General features: G+C 41.8%; 1 protein-coding gene across 1 annotated transcript in view; it reads left to right on the forward strand.

Moving 5' to 3' along the window:
• LOC136875859 (arylalkylamine N-acetyltransferase-like 2) overlaps positions 1-20,387 on the forward strand; it is a 66,994-nt gene extending 46,607 nt beyond the window's left edge. The window contains exon 4 of the mRNA XM_067149479.2: positions 19,975-20,387. Within this exon, the coding sequence (XP_067005580.2) occupies positions 19,975-20,378 (404 nt within the window). The 3' untranslated portion in view covers positions 20,379-20,387. The remainder of the gene's footprint in view (positions 1-19,974) is intronic.
• Positions 20,388-20,596: the final 209 nt, after the last annotated feature.

The raw sequence follows: 20,596 nt of genomic DNA on the forward strand, positions 1-20,596 counted from the left end.
GGATATAGAAAGTGAATGGGTGGCATACAGGGATGCTGTAGTAGAAACAGCAAGGGAATGCCTAGGAACAACTGTGTGTAAAGATGGGAAAAGGCGAACAGCTTGGTGGAATGATGAAGTGAGAGCAGCTTGTAAACATAAAAAGAAGGCAAGAAGGCTTATCAGAAATGGCTCCAAACAAGAGCCAAGGCAGACAGGGATTTGTACGTAGATGAAAGAAACAGAGAAAAACAAATAGTTGTTGAATCCAAAAAGAAGTCGTGGGAAGATTTTGGTAACAACCTGGAAAGGCTAGGTCAAGCAGCAGGGAAACCTCTCTGGACAGTAATAAAGAATCTTAGGAAGGGAGGGAAAAAGGAAATGAACAGTGTTTTGAGTAATTCAGGTGAACTCATAATAGATCCCAGGGAATCACTGGAGAGGTGGAGGGAATATTTCGAACATCGTCTCAATGTAAAAGGAAATCATCCTGGTGGTGTTGCGAACAGTCAAGCTCATGGGGAGGAGGAAAATGATGTTGGTGAAATTATGCTTGAGGAAGTGGAAAGGATGGTAAATAAACTCCATTGTCATAAGGCAGCAGGAATAGATGAAATTAGACCTGCAATGGTGAAGTATAGTGGGAAGGCAGGGATGAAATGGCTTTAGAGAGTAGTAAAATTAGCATGGAGTGTTGGTAAGGTACCTTCAGATTGGACAAAAGCAGTAATTGCACCTATCTATAAGCAAGGGAATAGGAAGGATTGCAATAACTTGATCAAGATGGCAGCTAGAGGAGACATGCGCAGGCTTAGTGCTGCTGCAGTTTGTGTTGTTTGTGTGGTAATAAGCAGAGTTGTTGCGCTTTACGGTTCTCTGCATGGGTCTATTTGAGTTAATGAATCGGTGTGTGCAAGTGAAAAAGTGAGTTCTCCTTTTGCATGGCTACTAGCAAAGAGAAACTACTACATTCCGGCGTTCTCTCTGACTGGATGTGCCATTTTCCAGACCTTTCAGGCGCCTCCCTACTAGCTCGGAGCCGAACAAGCCTAGGCCTGATCGCTCAGCGATTAGGGGCTTGCTTTGCCTCCTACTACTGGCTGGAGATGTCCACTTAAACCCCAGTCCTGCCACTTGTGAAATGAAAACAGATATAAACATCTATTGTCAGAATGTGCAAAGCCTAAACAATAAGTTGTCTGATTTTAACTATCCCTGCCAGACTTAAGAGAAGTTGACGTGATTGGACTTACTGAAACATGGCTCTCTTGGGCTAGTGACAGTGAACTACCACTCAATGCTAATTACAGCATATTCTGTCGTGATCGCGCTACTCTAGGTGGTGGAGTGATGCTAGCAGTAAACAGTGCGTTACCATGTAAACGAAGGACAGATCTCGAACGGAACTGTGAGTTAGTGTGGGTGGAGCTACTCGTTCCTCGACGCCCTGTACTTGTGGGATGTTACTACAGACCACCAAACAGCCCATTCTGTGACCTTGAACAGTGCCTGGACTCAGCCATTGCAGCGCTCCCTCATGGTGAAGTAATTTTAATGGGCGACTTTAACCTGTCTATAAAGTGGTCTTCTCCAACTACCGGACAGTCAGCTAACAACTGTGACACATACTTCATAGACAGTTTTATTAATGGCCTCGGACTGAAACAGTTTGTACCTGACAGAGTGTAAAAACTGACCCATTTGACCGTTCTCCACTATTCATAAACATTGTGAGACTTTACCTATCATTGCGTGTGCCGCACTACCATTCATAATATTACGTACTGTTTTTCTTTTAAGTGACTCACAATTTCTACCCCCGTCATCAATTTATATTTCATCTTATACCGATCCAGAGTTCACTTAATCTTTTTCTTTTTCATATGCATTGTTTTTCATGTTTTTTATGTTTTGAACGGCTGACGATGACCTGGACTAGGGTCGAAACCGGTCCCATTTCTAATTACTATTAAATAAGAATGTAATCACTACATTTCTTTCTCTTATGTATTGAATAGGTTGAACCTCTTTTTCAATTATTTAATTTTTAACGTTAATACTTTCAATACGGAACAATGAAATTTTTATCTTTAAATGTACCCAACCCATGGACCCAGCACCCTGGACTTCATACTCTTCTCATTAGAACTTAAAACAATAACCCCAGGCAGAAACCTTTTCCTGTGCGACCACCAGTCCCTCGATGCTACATTCCTCCTTTCCCACCCCTCCTCAAAGCCTCACAGCAGTACATCCTACCGCCCTACCTACATCTGGCGCCGTGCCAATTGGCTTGCAATGTGTCGTGCCCTGGAATGCCTTCCCTGGAGTCTGCTCGAAATAGCTGATATCGAATCGGCTCTTGACCTGCTGTACGACTGGCTGCAAGCTGCAATTAAAGACTTCGTACCTGCACAACGGGATACTACTAGCAAACATCAACACTGGATATCACATGAGACCAGACTGATACTATTTAATAAGAAGAGAGCTTGGCGCCTGTGGAAAGACTTCCCTAACCCACACACTCACAACACCTTCATTAAAATCCGCCGCCACGCGAGGTTTATGGTCAGAAGAGACTACAAAACACATGTAGACACTGTCACTGAAAACGTCCGCAGGTATTTCTTCTCCAACTTCTCCCCTCCCGTTGGTACAGCTTCAAACAGAACCCTATCAAGCATAACTACCACACAAAGTGAAGTTCATAACCTTCTTCAAACTCTTCGTACCAACAAAGCTACCTGTGCCGACACTATAGGTCCTCTTTTCCTAAAAAGTACTGCCAGCACTCTTTGCGTCCCTCTCTCTAAATTATTTAACAGATGTTTTGCCGTGGGCTATTTTCCCATTACCTGGAAACAGGCAAATATTGTTCCACTTCTCAAATCAGGCAACAAATTTAATGTTTCATCTTACCGACCAATCTCTATTCTCCCCACACTATCCTTTATCTTTGAAAAAATTACACACCAGCGTCTCCTCGCATTCACTTTGCCGTATATCTCAACCAAGCAGCATGGTTTTCTACCAGGTGGCTCTTGTCTAACAAACCTGGTCACTCTGCATAGCTTTGCATCACACGCCATTGCAGCTAAATCACAGCTGGATATCTGCTACGTAGACATTTCGAAAGCTTTTGATTCTGTAGACCATACTCTGTTGCTCCATAAACTCTCCGAACGATTTAATATACATGGCAGTCTTCTGACCCTTCTTCCTGGCTTCCTACATAACCGTTGGCAGAGAGTGGTAATATCAGGCACTTCATCCTCATGGTTACTAGTCACCTCCGGTGTCCCACAAGGCATAACTCTTGGCCCTTTGCTGTTTTCTTTGTTTATGGACGATCTGCCGCCCGAACTCAACAAAACAGTGAATACCCTACTCTTTGCTGATGACTGCAAGATATTTAGGGAGATCAGGAATCCAGCAGATGCAGCTCTGCTACAGTCCTCACTTAATGCCCTCTCGAACTGGTGCCGTACTTGGAAACTTATCCCCAATCCAGAAAAATGCAGCCACATGACCATAACACTGCGTAAATCTCCTCTACAGACATCATATTACCTACTCGACAAGCCCATCACCGTGGTTACGCAACAGCGTGACCTAGGTGTAATATTCGATACAAAATTACAATTTAAGACCCATATAGAAACATATACAACCAAGGCTATGAAATTACTAGGCATTGTCTATCGCTTCACAGAAATTTCTGACCCCATTGCTCTTCGTCACTTCTTCCTCATGATCATTCAACCTCTCTTAAACTACTGCTCTCCGATTTGGACAACAGCCGCCCCCTCCAATACTAAGCAGTTAGACAGAGCAGTGTCCTTCTTTGCTGCAATTGTAAGGGACAGAAACCCCAAGCTCAGAAATCTGTTTACGCAGCAGGTATTAATGGCAATTAATGTGTCACCGCTGCACATCAGGCGAGAGGTAGCTGACCTGAGTTTCCTCCACGGGATCTTAAATGGACATTACCGCTTGGAACATCTTGTCTCACTCTTCTCTCTCCGCGTTCCTTCCCGCTCCACCAGAACCAAACTCAGCACTCAATACTTTAACGATCTTTCCTAATCCGCCTCCCAACACTCTTTAACAATATTAATAGGAGACAAGAGCTTGATATAGCATCAAATAAAAGTGTATTCGAGAGGTGTGTAAATAGTATCTTAAAGATAAGTTGATGTGAAGGGATTATACCGCCATCTTGATCCACGACGACTTGGCTATGAACATGGGCATTCTTATGGTTTTCGATTTGGACAGTTATTAGTAGGATGTGTACCTGATCTTGTTATATTTTGTTATGTTTGTATATTTTATTATGAAAGTTTACGTTTGTTAAATAGTCTGTTGACAGTGCAAGTGAAATTTGCTCAGTGTAGCTGTATCTTGTGCTTCGTGAATAAATAAATAAATAAATAAATAAATAAATAAATAAATAAATAAATAAATAAATAAATAAATAAATAAATATATAAATAAATAAATAAACAACTATCGAGGTATCTCATTGATTAGTATACCAGGCAAAGTATTCACTGGCATCTTGGAACGGAGGGTGCGATCAGTCGTTGAGAGGAAGTTGATTGAAAACCAGTGTGGTTTCAGAACATAGAGAGGCTGTCAGGATCAGATTTTCAGTATGCGCCAGGTAATTGAAAAATGCTACAAGAGGAATAGGCAGTTGTGTTTATGTTTCGTAGATCTAGAGAAAGCATATGACAGGGTACCGAGGGAAAAGATGTTCGCCATCCTGGGGGACTATGGAATTAAAGGTAGATTATTAAAAGCAATCAAAGGCATTTATGTTGACAATTGGACTTCAGTGAGAATTGATGGTAGAATGAGTTCTTGGTTCAGGGTACTTACAGGGGTTAGACAAGGCTGTAATATTTCACCTTTGCTGTTCGTAGTTTACATGGATCATCTGCTGAAAGGTATAAAATGGCAGGGAGGGATTCAGTTAGGTGGAAATGTAGTAAGCAGTTTGGCCTATGCTGACGACTTGGTCTTAATGGCAGACTGTGCCGAAAGCCTGCAGTCTAACATCTTGGAACTTGAAAATAAGTGCAATGAGTATGGTATGAAAATTAGCCTCTCGAGGACTAAATTGATGTCAGTAGGTAAGCTGTGGGAATTGATGAAGTAGTCATAGAAATGATAAAGGCTGCAGGACTAGTGGGACTCCAGTGGACTTGAGGATTGGGAAAAGGGGGTTGATAATGGAAAAAAGCTGGGAATATGGGAAGGATATTGTAATAACTTATAGACTTAGGAAAGGCATAACAACAGCATCCCCAGAACAATCAATGATTAAAGCAATACAGTATATAATAACTGTTACAGCTGTGTGAAGACAACAGTGGGTAGAACAGAATGGTTTGTGAAAATGGGCTAAAACAAGGGAGTGTTCATAATGGTGATGGATAACAGCATAAAGACAGCAGAAAAAGATTATGGATGGTGAAGGGGTTTTGGAAAAGTTTGGACCAAAAGTCCCTTAGGGTAAAGAATGGAAGAACCATCGGACAAGAAATAAGTAGTGGATAATAGGATGATGAAGTGGAATGTTGGAACCACAGATGTAACAAAAAGTGTACAATTTATTAAGTAAATAACCTTTAGCTGAAGGCCACCGATCAACAATAGATATTTATAACCAAGACCAAAGTCTGAAGTTCAAAGACAATGCTATGTTGCAAAGGTTATCATTGGATATATGCCAATAAATATTGCAAAACTAGAAATCTGATACAAGAGGTAACATTAGGTTGCAACGTTAACATTAAATGTAAGCCATAAGTTGGTAAAGACAGAAGTCAAGTACAAAAGGTAACATAAGGTTGCACAGCTAACATTAAATTTAAGCCATAATATGGCAAAGAAAAAAGCCAAACCAAACCCCATGGCGAAACAGCCCCGAAGGGCCATGGCCTACCAAGCGGCCACTGATCAGCCCGAAGGCCTACATATTACAAGATGTCTTGTGGTCAGCACAGCGGGTGTTCTCGGCCATTATTCTTGGCTTTTTAGACCGGGGCCACTATCTCACCATTAGATAGCTCCTCAATTGTAATCACATAGGCTGAGTGGACCTCTAACCAGCTCTCGGATGCAGGTAAAAATCCCTGACCTGGCCGGGAATTGAACCCGGGGCCTCTGGGTAAGAGGCAGGTATGCTACTCCTACACTGTGGGGCTGGCAATAGGGCAAAGACAGAAGTCAAATACAAAAGGCAACATGAGAGATAGATGGATAGATAGATAAGGAATGGGTGAGCCCTACCTTCGCAGGACTCCACACGTAGGTCTGTGAAGACCCTTTGTGTCCCTTAGATGGGTTTGCCTAGTCCAGCCCTAGTGTTCCTATAAAGGATACCAGTGTCCGGATGTTGGCATCTTGATGTCTTCCAGGCTTACAAAATGTGAGCCAAGATATCGATGTCTAGTACTTGCAAGAGCCTTGCACTGACATAACACATGTGCGGAGGTCTCTTCCTCCCTTCCACATCTTCTACACATTGGATCCTAACTGATTTTCATGATGTGTAGGTGTCTCTGTAAGTTATTGTGGCCTGTCAACGGTCCAACTATCATTCGATTTTCTGGCCCTATTCAAATTTATTAGGACCTTTTTATAACTTTGGCTAGGCCCTTTGATAAGTTCACGTGCCTGGCTTGCTGTGGTTAGCCTCTTCCAAATGTCTAAGTGAGACTGGTTTGTCCACTGGGATATTACCAGTTTCACACTTCAGAGCGACACTCCCAGGAAGGGTTCTGGTCCTATGAAAGGACCTTTTGAGCCTTGTTTCACTAGTTTGTCAGCTTCTTCATTTCTACTGATACCTGTGTGCCCAGGGACCCATAACAGGGTACCTGGGCTAAGTTCACACTGCTTATCTAACATCCTTTGGCACTCCTATACCATTTCTGATATTGTTCTAACTGTGCATAGTGCTTTTAACGTTGCATGGCTGTCGCTGCAAATGGTGCTGCATCTTCTATGTCCAGGCATGTTCCATACATGTACAGCACAGGCCAGTATTGCATATACTTCAGCCTGGAAAACAGTAGTATATTTACCCATGCGAAGGGAGAGCCTTGTCTTAGGCCCCCAGACCCCGGCGCCTGTGCCCGTCTCTGTTCGCGAGCCATCTGTGTACCATGTACAGCCCCCGACCTAAGACGGGCCCCAGCATCCGTGGCCCACTCCTCCCTTGTGGGTATCACCACTATGAACTTATAATTCAAATTAAAACTAGGCTTCATCAGGTCTCCGATCATCATTGTTGAAGGCCAAGTCTGGTGAAGCCTTGTAAGAATAGAAGCATGACCTATATTCGGATTCTTGAAAGACCATTCTCCGAGTGATCAGAGGCGGTAAGCACTCATTCCCGCTATCTCCTTAACATATAAATGTAAGGGAGGAAGACATAGGATGGCTTCCATTGCACATAATGGTGTAGTATCCAGTGCCCCTGTTATTCCTAGACACGCAAGTCTTTGGACACTGTTTAATTTGGTGGTCACAGTTTTACTCTCAGAACCTGGCCACCAGACTAAAGACGCGTAGGTGATCGTGGGCCGTACAATAGAAATATAAAGCCACTGGACCACCCTAAGTCCTAGGCCCCAAGTCTTTCCGACGGCCCTGCGACAGGCCCACATAATCTTGTGAGCCTTATCCACCTTATGGTCTATATGTTTCTTCCAACTCAGTCTTGCCTCGAGGTACTTAACTGAGGTTGTCTTAACTAATTTTTTCCCAAATAGGAATGGCTCTGACAGTCTGTCTAGCCTCCTCCTCCTGGTAAACACCACAAGCTCCGTCTTGTCGCGATTGACCGACAAGTCCGTGTCGTGGCACCATCTTTCCACCCTGCATAGGGAGCTTGTCGTGGAGAAATTTCCCACCGCCATCAGGCTAATGTCATCTGCATAGCCTTGGGCATAAATTCCTCCAACATTTAACCTGGTAAGTGGTTCATCCACTACACTACCAGACACCATAATGTTAATAATAATCCTCTTCTCTGTGGACACCCCCTGTCTATATTAGCTCTCAACATTACTGCGTTGAGGGTAAACAGAACTTGACGGCCTTGCAGTGAGGCCATAATCCATTTTATGAGCATCCTGCTCATGCCTCTTCTCTCTAGACTAAGTTCTATGGAGCCCAAAGATGTGTAGTTAAAGGCCCCTTCTATATCTAGGAATACCACAATAGCAAGTTGTTGCTGATCCAAGGCGCTCTCCAACCTGGAAACAAGCTGGTGTAGTGCCGTCTCAACCGACTTCCCTGGTTGGTATGCATGTTGATGAAGATGCAGGGGACAGTCTCTTAATACTTTTCTCTCTGATATGTCTATCCACCAGTCTTTCCAAAGTCTTAAGAAGAAAATACATTAGACTAATGAGTCTATAATCCTTAGGTCTAGTATATGAAGACCTTCCGGGTTTAGGTATATACATTACCTTTGCCTGACGCCACAAGGAGTATACGTACCCCATGGTGAGACAGGCTCTAAAAATTCTGACCAGGTATGGTATAAGGACCGCACCTGCTTCCTGAAGAAGTGCTTGGAAGATCCCATCAATTCCTGGACTTTTATAAGGGGCAAAAGATTCTAATGCCCGCTTCACCCTTCTTGGGGTAACAATCTCTGTGGCTTCCTTCCAACCACTTTTATCAGGTCGGAAGGATCCGCTTGATTCTGCTTCACTATTCATGACTACTGAACCTGGAAGGTGGGCATCAAGCAATAAGCTCAGGATCTCCCCCCTCTGTGGATGTATATCCACCCAAAGGCAACTCCAATGAGCCCAGCCTTGCCCTTCCATCCAAGGTTAGAATTTTATGAAGCCTTACTGCTTCATGTTGACTCTCGATGGAGTCGCAAAACTGTCTCCAAGATTTCCTAGAAGACATTTTGACTTCTGACTTGGAGGATGATTACCTCGTTGTACTTCCTCATAAAACAAGAATCATCACCACCACTTCTGACTTGTACTTTCTTTGTGATTCTTTGTAAGAATCTAGACTTTCTTGGTCTTGAAGTTCCCTGTATTTGTTCCAGAGCGTTCGTATGTTTCTCCTCAGGTATTCCAGATAACTGTTCCACTTGAAGCTTCCTGCTGTTCTTTTTACCTTAACAACTGGACACTTTAATTCATAAGAGGTAACTAGTGTCTCTGTGAGAAAACTCACACTGAGCTCCAGCTCCTCTTTATTCTTGATTATATTTGAGGGTCTTCCTTCCAGTCCCCTCCTCACGTCCTCCCTAAAAGACGTCCAATTGGTTCGTCTAGGATTCCTGTAAGATGGGACCTTGAAGGAGCCCTCTATATAAAACACAATGTGTCTATGATCTGACAAGGAAGGCTCCAAAGAGACTTTCCAGTCTTAAAATTCCTGTATGATTCCCATGGAACCCAGGGTAAGATCTATGATCCCCTCTCACCTATTATTGATGAAGGCAGGGGTATCACCTATGTTCATGATCTCAAGATCGGTTGTACATAGAAATTCTATGAAATTCTCTCCCCTTCGGTTTGTATATTTGCTTCCCCAAATGCTGTGATGAGCATTGGTGTCACACCATACTATGAGGTTAAGTCCTTGTCACCAGTCTCTAGAACTCCTCCGGCGGGGGTGGAGATTCAGTCTCTCCTGGGAAATATGCAGAACAGACAACCAAATCTCTTGGCTGTCCGCCCACTTCATATCTCACTAGGACTGCTACTAGGTCTCTAGTAATGAAGCCCGGTATAGCCCAGGCGTTATGATCCTTAACCTTTTGCACTCCTATGTCGAGTGCGGTTCGCATTTAAAATATTAGACTTGCGCTCTGATGTCGAGCTCCACTCAACATGACAATATCTCATACTTTCAGTGTTCGTATGACGACTGTGCCATGTTCTGGTATTGTAGAGCTATCTAACGGTCTCTGAGAGAATATGTTTTCCTATTTACAATAGTTTGTGGGAATTGTGGTAACTTTTTAAGCTCTGTTATTCTCAAATGTTTATGCAAGTTCACAGATGTTGTTTGAATGTAAACATGGCTTCTGCTTCGTCTTCACTCACAGAACTGGATATTTTAGAGCAGTTAGTGGACAGTGATAGTGACGATGATGAACCAACAACTGACTTGGATGATTTATTAGTGAATAATGTAAGTGAAAGTGAACAAAGTGATAGTGATAATGAAGCCAGAGGTGGTGATGCTCCTCCATACCCATGGCGCGAGTAGAAAGCTGGCGATCCTGATTTACCTGCATTCTCATTCAATTAAACCATTTGTGGATACAAAGCATCAGGTAGGAACAATCCCTCAACACCTTACAGATTTTTTCAACTTATTTTTAGTGACGAGTTATTCAAGCGAATTGCCGACGAAACCAACAGATATGCTAAAGTCAAAATTACAAGGCATTCGGCTTGGTGGGGTTGGACTGATGTTACCGTAAACGAAATGAAGGCTTTCCATGGAGTTTTACTGAACATGGCAATGCAGAAAAATGACAGAATGCAGGATTTCTTTTCAAGAGGTTTGTTAGAATCGTCCAGTTTTTTGTAGACTGTTTTAGCCGCAAAAGATTTTTTCAGATATTCTGGGCTCTGCATTTTTCTGCTCCAGATTCAGCAATCCATTTGAATCCTCAAGTTAGGTCTCGAATTAGCAAAGTCAAATACATTTCGGATATATCAGTGAAAAGTTCTTGGAAGTTTATGCACCACATAAATATCTAGCAGCTGATGAATCAACAGTGTCTTTCAGAGACCGTGTGTTATTCAAGATGTACAATCCACAGAAGCCTACTAAATGGGGACTCAGAGTTTACGTAATATCCGATTCTACAAATGGATATGTGTGTAGTCTTATCCCTTACTATGTTTCTGCAACTACAGAATCTTTGATTCGACCGGACTTGCTAATGTTACAAATGTTAGTTGCTAATGTTACAAATGCAACAGGTCAGTCTGGGTACCATGTCTACACTGATCGTCTCTATACAGGTGTTACTCTGGCTGATAATAATAATAATTTCGTGTGGCTATTTCTAGCCGAGTGCAGCCCTTGTAAGGCAGACCCTCCGATGAAGGTGGGCGGCATCTGCCATGTGTAGGTAACTACGTGTTATTGTGGTGGAGGATAGTGTTATGTGTGGTGTGTGAGTTGCAAGGATGTTGGGGACGGCACAAACACCCAGTCTCCGGGCCATTGGAATCAACCAATGAAGGTTAAAATCCCCTACCCGGCCGGGAATCGAACCCGGGGCGCTCTGAACCAAAGGCCAGTATGCTGACCATTCAGCCAACGAGTCAGACTGGCTGATGAATTACTGAAGCAAAAGATCCATATCACTGGAACAATTCAACCGAATCGCAAGCACTTGCCAAATGGGATCCGGAAGAAAAATCTGCGCCTAAAGAAGCATGAAGTCAAGTGCTTACACACAGACACAATGATGGTTCTGGGATGGCATGACAAGCGCACATTACTGATGCTTTCAACATCTGGAAACAATTCAACCCCAGTTATTGTCAGAAGGAAGAGAAACTGTGTTGAACAATTAGAACAATTAGAGAAACAAAACGTAATTTTTGACTACACGTCACATATGGGAGGCGTTGATCGCTCGGACCACTACACATCAAGCTACGCTTTTGTAGTGAAAAGCTTGAAATGGTGGCGGAAATTGTACTTCTGGCTATTGGAAGTGGCAATAGTCAACAGCTTTTTGCTCTATAACGATTACTGCACCACGAATCGCATGGAGATTCCGTCACACAAAACCTTCCGAAAACAGGTGATCGGCGAGTTGGTTGGCGAAGTACATAACAAAGGTCAAAAGTGAGGAAGACCATCTACTTCTGATGTTGAAGAATGTTTGAATGGTAAACTGCACATCATCAATAAGCTGCCTGGAAAACAACATAAAGACTGTGCTGTCTGTTCAAACAGGAGCAAGAAAGGTGATAGAAAGGAAACAGTTTACTACTACAAAACATGTTCGAGAAAACGCGGTCTCCACCCAGAAAACTGTTTTGAAAAGTACCACACAGTGAAAACCTACAAGAATTAATGTATTTTGTGTGCCTAATTGTAAATATATTCATGTAACATACTTATATTTTGTGTTAGATTCTTTTGCATTGTTCACATATTACAGCTGTTCATAGTGCAGAAATTAATTAGGAGTGGAACAGGAAGCATACGCTAAGAGTAATGGAGTTCAAAAGATTAACTAGTATTTATGTTCTAGGCTTCTCCTCCACTACTCCACTGAAGAGAGTGAAGCCTGCACATTTTTGTCCCATGATATGTCCCTGTCTAAGCCAGGGTTCTTGCATCAGGGCGACCGAAAACCCACCCCTCTGGATACTTCTTATAAGTACCCTAGAGGCAGCTATACAATGTTGTATGTTTGATTGTATGAAAGTAATCATTCCTTACCTTCATGCAATGCTTTACCTTATGCAGTCTCCGGAACATGCAGCTCCGTCTCCCGCGATGAATCCTGAGGCTTGGCTGGCCCCGGCTCCTGTCCAGGCTCCTGCTCCTTGCCCCTGCTGGTCACAGTATTGTCTGTGGTAGGGTTGGTCCTCTTCTTGTCGCGTTTGCCCTCCACCAGGGTGAAGGTAGCAACATGCTCCCCACAGAAGATCTTCTTTCCCACCACTTTTTCCACATCTCTGGAGTCCATGTTGACCACAAGGCAGACACCCCTCTTCCCCTACTTGCGGTCGTAGATTCGCCAGCTGCTGGGGTTTAGACCATCGTTCTTGCGTGCCATTCTTCCCAAAAGGACAATGTTGTCCTTTGGTTGTCCTGGTATCCAGACCATGACTCTCTTATAGGAGGGGAGTTTATCCATGCCCACAATTGTGAGCCTGGCTCCTTCCCACGGCTGCATATCTGTAACAAGACTAGAAAGCCATGCTACAGTCTTGTCATTCTCTGCAATGATGATGGCCACACCTCTCGAGAGACAGCAGTCCAGGAACTGAGGCTTAATGGGCCCCTGCTCCAGAAGCTCATCTATCAGATTGGTGATAGCCTCCTCTACAGACTCCACCTGTCGTTCAGTTAGCTGCTCGTCAGGATATCCTTCAGGCACTATGGCCATCCTGATCCCAGCTTTAGCTATCCTAGCATACTCCACCTTGGGTCTTTTGTGGGCTTGCCGATCTTCTTCTGGGGTTGCCCCCGACAGGAGTCGTTTTCCCACTGGCATCTTGGTGGGAGGAGTCCTCTGTGCCCTGGAAGCAGAGCCCTTTTCAGGGTCCCGCATCCTATGCCCATTGGATCCCCTTGCAGTCGTCGTTGTCATGGCAGTAGAAGGCCTCTCAGCTCCAGGAGTTAGGCCCTCTTTGGCCTGCTCCCAGGCCTTTAAAGCCTTCTTGTACCTTCTCTTCTCAGCGCCGGAGCGCTGTTTTTTCTTCTTCTTCTTCTGAACTAGAAGATTGCCCACCTCTAGAGTGAGATCTCTTACAGTCGAGGTCGTACTGTCCGAGGGTATCTCCAAAGAGTCCCCATCGGTTGTCGTCGAGCTGGTGTTTCTCCCAGAGGCCCCAGAGGAGCTCTCCGGTTTTTGGGTTGCTACGGTACTCATGTAGGTCCCACGAGTAGCTAGGGAAATATGATGTCTGCCCAGGCAGAGCCCCACATACCTGGGTAAGGCTACTTACTTCGAGAGGGCGCCAAGTATCTCAAAGGCTCCGTTCAAGACACACCTTCCATGTGCCGTGCACCCCATCAGCACGAGTCACGTTACATCTTAGGGTTGGGTGGTGCTTTAGCTTCCTCCTCCTTGTATACCAAATGGTTACCCAACAGGGCTCCATTCGACATCACAAGAAAGGAGCTACTAGTCCCCCTCATCATGCAGAGGATCTTCAATTGAAGAGGGTAAGCAAGGTTAACCCCCTACAATTGTAGAAGCACACACGAGGGGGAAGGCAGCATTAGGTAGCAAAGCTAACATTGAATTTAAGCCATAAATTGGCAAAGACAGAATTCGAATAAGAAAGGCAACATTAGGTTGCTTAATATTAAAAGTAGTAAGCACTCAAAATATGTGGACTTAGTCTAAATCACATTAATATTTTCATAAATAGAAGAAGTAAGTGGCATGATGCCGTAATGAAAGGAAAGTGATTGTAGAACAATCCTTAAAAAGTTATTTAAACCATCAAAGTTTGGTTTAATGAAGTAACTGACACTAAATGATGATGATGATGATGATGATGGTGGTGATGATGGTGATGATGATGATGATGATGATGATGATGATGATGGTGGTGCTTGTTATTTAAAGGGGCCTAACAACTGACACTAGAATTCTTCATACCTGGTTTCTTTCATTTAAAAGACTTTCGAAACATAAGAGTAGGCATCAAACCAGTTTCTTCTTGTAGTCATCCAAAGAGTAGACTTTCCTCTCTTGATGAGGAGTTTTACATTCAAGACTTAAGAATTCCAAAGTTCCTCAGTAGTGAGGAGCCGATTCAGAGGGATGTCTTTGACTTTTGTAGAGGGTAGAGGACAAGATGCCTTGAGCGAAGCGTATAGTGCTGGTGCTTGGGGAGTGTTAAGTAAGCAGCATACTGCTGGACGTAGTAAGTAGCTCTGAAGCGAGACATTCTGCAGTATAGTTCTGCTGAGAGAGAGATGTGAGCCGAAAAGAGAGCCCTTTTATTTGAAAAGGTGTGGCGAAGAACATACAAAATAGTAGAACTGATAGAGACTAAAGACTAGAATTACCTAACAGAAGTAGAAGAAAAAACATAAAATACAGAAAAATCAAACGTGGTCCTTAACCCTCTTGGAGCCAAGAGCTGATCTGGTTGGCCGCTCCCCATCAGCTGGAAGAGGCCAGAGCTCCGCCTCCACTCTATTACTGTAAAGTGCCAGGCCGTTTTCAGTGGAAATACATGTATTTTAAAATTCGCATATATGTACCGGTGTATAGCAAATACCGGCATGAAATTTTCTACATATCGACTACGTAGAATAAGAAACTGGTTTGGAGTGATATAGAGAGTCAAGGACGTTTATTGTTGATTTATAGTTGTCGAAAACGTTTATCTTTAGGAAGAGAAAAATATTTTCGCACTTTCTCTCGCAATATCTACTTTGAAAAAATAATTTACGATACAAAAGAATATACGTAATTATGTATAATGTATTTCTAAATACAATTCTATAGAATAACTAATTTGTACGAGAAAAATAAAAACGTAAAAAGTAAAAATTCAATTATATGTCACGAGTAAAAACAGGACAATTTTACTAACCGATAAAATTTGCGTGTATGTACCGATGTTTGGGAAATACTGACAACAAATTTTCTACGTGCGGACAACACAGTATTAAAATAATTCTGAATTATTAAATAAGTAAAAAATAGTAGTTGATATTATAGTTTTTAGTATTCAGGAAAGATAGTTTCTCGTTTTTGGTTGTAGTATATATTAGAAAAATAATTTTACAATACAACAGAATTTACGAAATTAAGAAATGTATGGCACTAAAGCTGTGATTTCCTTTGACCTACTAAGGGACCGCTGCTCAGTTTGGTACCTGCAGTTTACGAGGTGAATCATGGTCAGTGAGACGGATCCTCTCAGTAATAATTCTTGGTTTTCCAGACCGTGGTCGCCCTCTCACCCTCAGCTATCTCCTCAATTGCAATCACTTAGATTGAGTGATCCTCGAACCAACCCTCAGGACCAGGCGAACATTCTTGACCTGGGCGGGAATCGAACACATGACCTCCGTGTGAGAGGCAGGCACGCTACACTTGGCCCGCGGAGACCGGCATTTAGGTAATGATAGAGGACTATATGTGACTATAAGGTTTAGCAAAGAGTAAGTGAAAAGCAAATTGAAGTATGATATGGGCGGACAATCAGACGGTAGGGCGTGTTTAGGTCCTAGAACTTCCTTGAAGGAGACAAGAGGTTGAAGAATGTTGTCGGGTTCATTGGGACAAATTTCCACAAAATGTTCTCCAGAGACATCATCATCATATTCGTTATCACTAGTTTCATCTACCATCATATTCAGAGTAGCTTTAGTGCTGTTAGACACAATTAGACGTCTCTTCTTTATCTGCGGTGATTCCGCGCACGTGTCCGGTATAACTTCGTCGCTACTCTCTGAACTAAATTCCCTATCGCTATCCGATAAATCATCCGCGTTAACTTCCCACTGTTCCAAATACTGCATTAATTTATTGTCATCAATACCTGCTGAAAAAATATCACGTGAACAACATGCCATTTTCCTGTCACAAATCCACTCACTGCAAGGAGCAATCTCTTACTGACCGGTTAGCGGTATTTGTAAACACAGGAAACAACTCTTGTGAAAGGTATAACACCCTCTTAGAACTGCCAAAGTAAGGCCAGGCACACAATAACGTGTAACCCCTTTACTACAGGTTGTAACAAATGTCTGCATGTCACTATAGGTTGCCTCAAAATTATGTACGTCACAGACTTTTAAGCCGGCCGATGTAATCGGCTCTGGCAACTTCCGGCTGGATTGTTAAAGGCCGACCAGATCGGCTCTGGCAATTTAAAGGGTGGGTGCTCGCACTACCGCCTGGCACCAAGAGAGTTAAGAGAATATCTGTATAAAAATTTAGATAAGTGTTCATTGAAAAGAACATGAATAATGTAGCCAATCAGAACAGGAGGAGAAGAAAACAGATCATGGAAGGATACACTATGTCATCTGAAACCAATAGCTAATGAAGTTGCCGTTGACAAAACAGTGTGACATGGTAAGAAATAACCAATAGGAAATTTAAGTAATTATGACATGAGGAAGACATATTTGCCAAGCAGGTAGGTGAGTCAGTAGAGAGTGAACAGTGGAAAAGAGACTTTGCATCAAAAGCAACTTTAAAAGGATGATTAAAAGTGAAGGAAGGCATTCCCACAAATGCAAGTAATAACTTAAATTTTGAATAAAGGTACTGTAATAAATGTGTATAAAATGTAAGTAGGAAACAGAAATTAACATAGGTTAGCAAAAAATATAAAACTTACAGAATCTTCATGGAAACATGAACAGAGGGGAAAGAATGAATGTATCGATGTTTGTAATAATAATAATAATAATGTTATTGGCTTTATGTCCCACTAACTACTTTTAATGATGTTTGTGGATGATGTTGTGATCTTGGGAGAAGATAAAGAGGAGGTACAACAACAGCTGAATGCACTGAATAGAAGGACTGAACAATGGCGGTTGAGATCAATGTGGAGAAGTGCACGACAATGGTGATGAGTAGAAGAAGTAAAAAAAAGGAAAAGGAGCTATCAAAATTGGAGATGAACTGAAATTAGTATGTGGTGGCTCCATCTACATTAAAATGACTCCAAAGACTTAGTGACCAATCTTTACATTCTCTCTTTGCTCCTTTTAAGTTTGTATAACCTCCTTGTGAAATGTATGTTTATGTGGGTTTGTTTACATCTGGTTGTTAATTGTGTGTGGTGCTGTGTTAACAATAAATCATTGCTTTTTACAGTTTTCTTCTTGAATAGCAATTTAAGAGTACGAGTCAAGTTAGCTTACTCTAACAGTGGTGACCCCGACGTGATGAAATAAAAATGTGTGCATTCAAGTGTTGTGCAGTGTAACCGTTGACTATTGTGTTTCTGTAAACATGCCTAACACCGAGAATACAGAAGGAACCCAATCAACAGACATTTACAAAAACAGAAATGCACATATCGCACGCGTCTTGGTAAAAATACCACCCATTTGGCAAAAGAACGTAAAATTATGGCTGATGCAAATCAAAACACAATTCACTACGGCCAGTATTACAGCAGAATTGACAAAATTTAATTACATAGTAGGATCGCTCGAGCCTGATGTCGCAGAGCTTGTAAGTGACTTTCTGAATCGACCATTATCCAACACACCTTTTACAGACCTCAAGTCTCATAACTAAATTTGAGGAATCAGAAGGACGAAAGGTAACTAAACTTTTAACAGAAATCAAACTTGGTGATAAGAAACTCCTAAGCATTCACCACATCAAAACAACTGCGTATCACCCTGCTGCTAACGGGAAGATCGAACGTTGGCATCATCAACGAAAAGCTGCACTGCGTACACAACTCTCCAGCAACTGGATGCCCCAACTTCCGCTAGTTCTTCTTGGTCTCCAATCTATCATCAAATCTCACTTAGGTTCTACTCCTGCTGTACTTGTCTATGGAGAACCAGTGAGGTTACCAGCAGACTTCGGTGGAGGAGATGCCACCAATGACAGATGTACCCTCTTTTGTCTTGGAACTCAAAGAGCACATCAAGTCCTTACGTCCAGTTCAACCAGTACACCACTCAGTGAGAAAGATATTCATTCCTTCTGACCTTCTAACTTGTTCCCATGTATTTGTTCATCATGATGCAGTTTATAACACCAATATAATAGTCCGTTATTGGACATTATAGGTTCCCTTTGGGAATCAACATCTGTATTATATGATGCAGTTTGGAAACCATTACAGCCAATCTACAGCGAACCCTTCAAAGTACTTACTAGAAGAGAGAAACATTTTGTGATTCAGTTACCCAACGGTGAACAGACTGTATCAATAGACAGACTGCAACCTGCTTTCCTTCTAGATGACAAATTTCCTTCACAAAATGAAAAACAACAGCCCACGTACCAAGAACTACAGAACAATTCTCCATCTCCTGCAGCAGAAGAGAAGTGTACCCGTTCTGGACGAACTGTTTGCTTTCCAGCTAAATACCTCTCCGTTATCACTGGGGATGGAGTATGTGGTGGCTCAGTCTACATTAAAATGACTCCAAAGACTTAGTGACCAATCTTTACATTCTCTCTTTGCCCCTTTTAAGTTTGTATAATCTCCTTGTGGAATGTATGTTTATGTGGGTTTGTTTATATCTGGTTGTTAATTGTGTGTGGTGCTGTGTTAACAATAAATCATTGCTTTTTACAGTTTTCATTCTTGAACAGCAATTTAAGAGCACGATTCAAGTTAGCTTACTCTAACAAGTATAACATTACAAATACTTGGGAAATTAACTGACAGAAATTGGAAGACAGGATGTGAAAATTAGTAGAAGGCTACAACTGAGGAGTGCCTTTAACCACCAGGTACCAAGAATATCAACCCAATCCTGTACAAACATGGATCTCTCCGTCCGAGCTACACCATGTCTTCTCAGGTTAAGACAATGAGGTCCATCCAGGGACCGCTTATGTTTATGAACGTTGTCTTGACCGCTGTCTCTTGTTTATCAACTTTGCATTACTACGAGACCATCTCCATAGATGACAAAGATTATAACATATTATAACATATTATAACATATTATAACATATTATAACATATTATAACATATTATAACATATTATAACATATACAATTTCCTTGGAATACTTTACAAAGGAAAAAATTTAATGTATTCTCCTAATTCAGTACATAATATAATTCCATTATTAGATTGAGCAATAAAATTCAAACATGTTTTGACTCGTTTGAGCCATCTTCAGTGAAATAAGGGGGGGTTAAAGTAATCTACATAATACAAGCTAAAAATGTGCTGAAAACATAATGAAGGAACGAATGAAAAACAAGAGACAGACGGAAATAAAAACAATAACAATATACAATATTTACATCACTAGATGGAGCAATAAATATATATAATTTTTTTATACATATATATTAAACCCCCACTTTTTTAACTGAATTTGTCCCAGTGAGTTATTTATTGCCTCCCCTACCAAGTAAGATAGGAAATATATCTTTAAAGTTGTGATTCCCTGCAGAACCTGCAAAACTTCCTGCACCTTGATTTTCACCATAAATATTTTTAATGCTTGCTACAACCTTCTAATATCATGATCCTTGGGGAGTTCATTTTTCATAGCTTTGCAGTTTATCAAAAATTATGTTTCCATTTTTATTTCAGGTATAGGAATGGCTCTCATGGACAGTGCTTTAAGGCTTGCCAAGTTGTTACGGCAGACAGTTCTCATGGGTATCTTTACCAGTGCACAGAGTCAGAAGCTTGCATTTAAACTAGGTATGGAAACAAAACTAGAAACTTATTTTGCAGATTGGATTGTAGATGATAAAGTTGTATTTGAAGACCCTGGAGCTGGGAACTATTCTGTCATGTTGATGACTATGGAATTTCCAAGAGCTCCTTCACCAATAGAGGAGGAGATCATTAGAGAAGAACCTAAAGAACTTCCAGAAGGTCGAAAATCATCGGAAGAAAACAGGGATAAGGCAGATAAGAGTATTAAGAGCATTAAGAGCATTAAAAGCATTAAGAGTGATAGCATTAAGTCTGTGAAAAGTGACAAGTGAAATAAATCTGAAAAGGGTGATTAACGTGGAAAGAATTATTAGAATTTAAGAAATTATTTACATGGAAATAATAAAAGTACTTTTATGTTTCAATATGAGATTCAAATTTCTTCACTTACTTTTTTTCTAGCATATCCTCTGTTAGGCAGTGAGTATTCATTTGTTTCCGCCATGGTGTTGGATGTCATGTTTCCAACTGCTAGGTGATTTGCCGTCTG

Source organism: Anabrus simplex, chromosome 6 (genome assembly GCF_040414725.1).
Source record: "Anabrus simplex isolate iqAnaSimp1 chromosome 6, ASM4041472v1, whole genome shotgun sequence".
In the NCBI taxonomy this organism is placed as follows: Eukaryota; Metazoa; Arthropoda; class Insecta; order Orthoptera; family Tettigoniidae; genus Anabrus; species Anabrus simplex.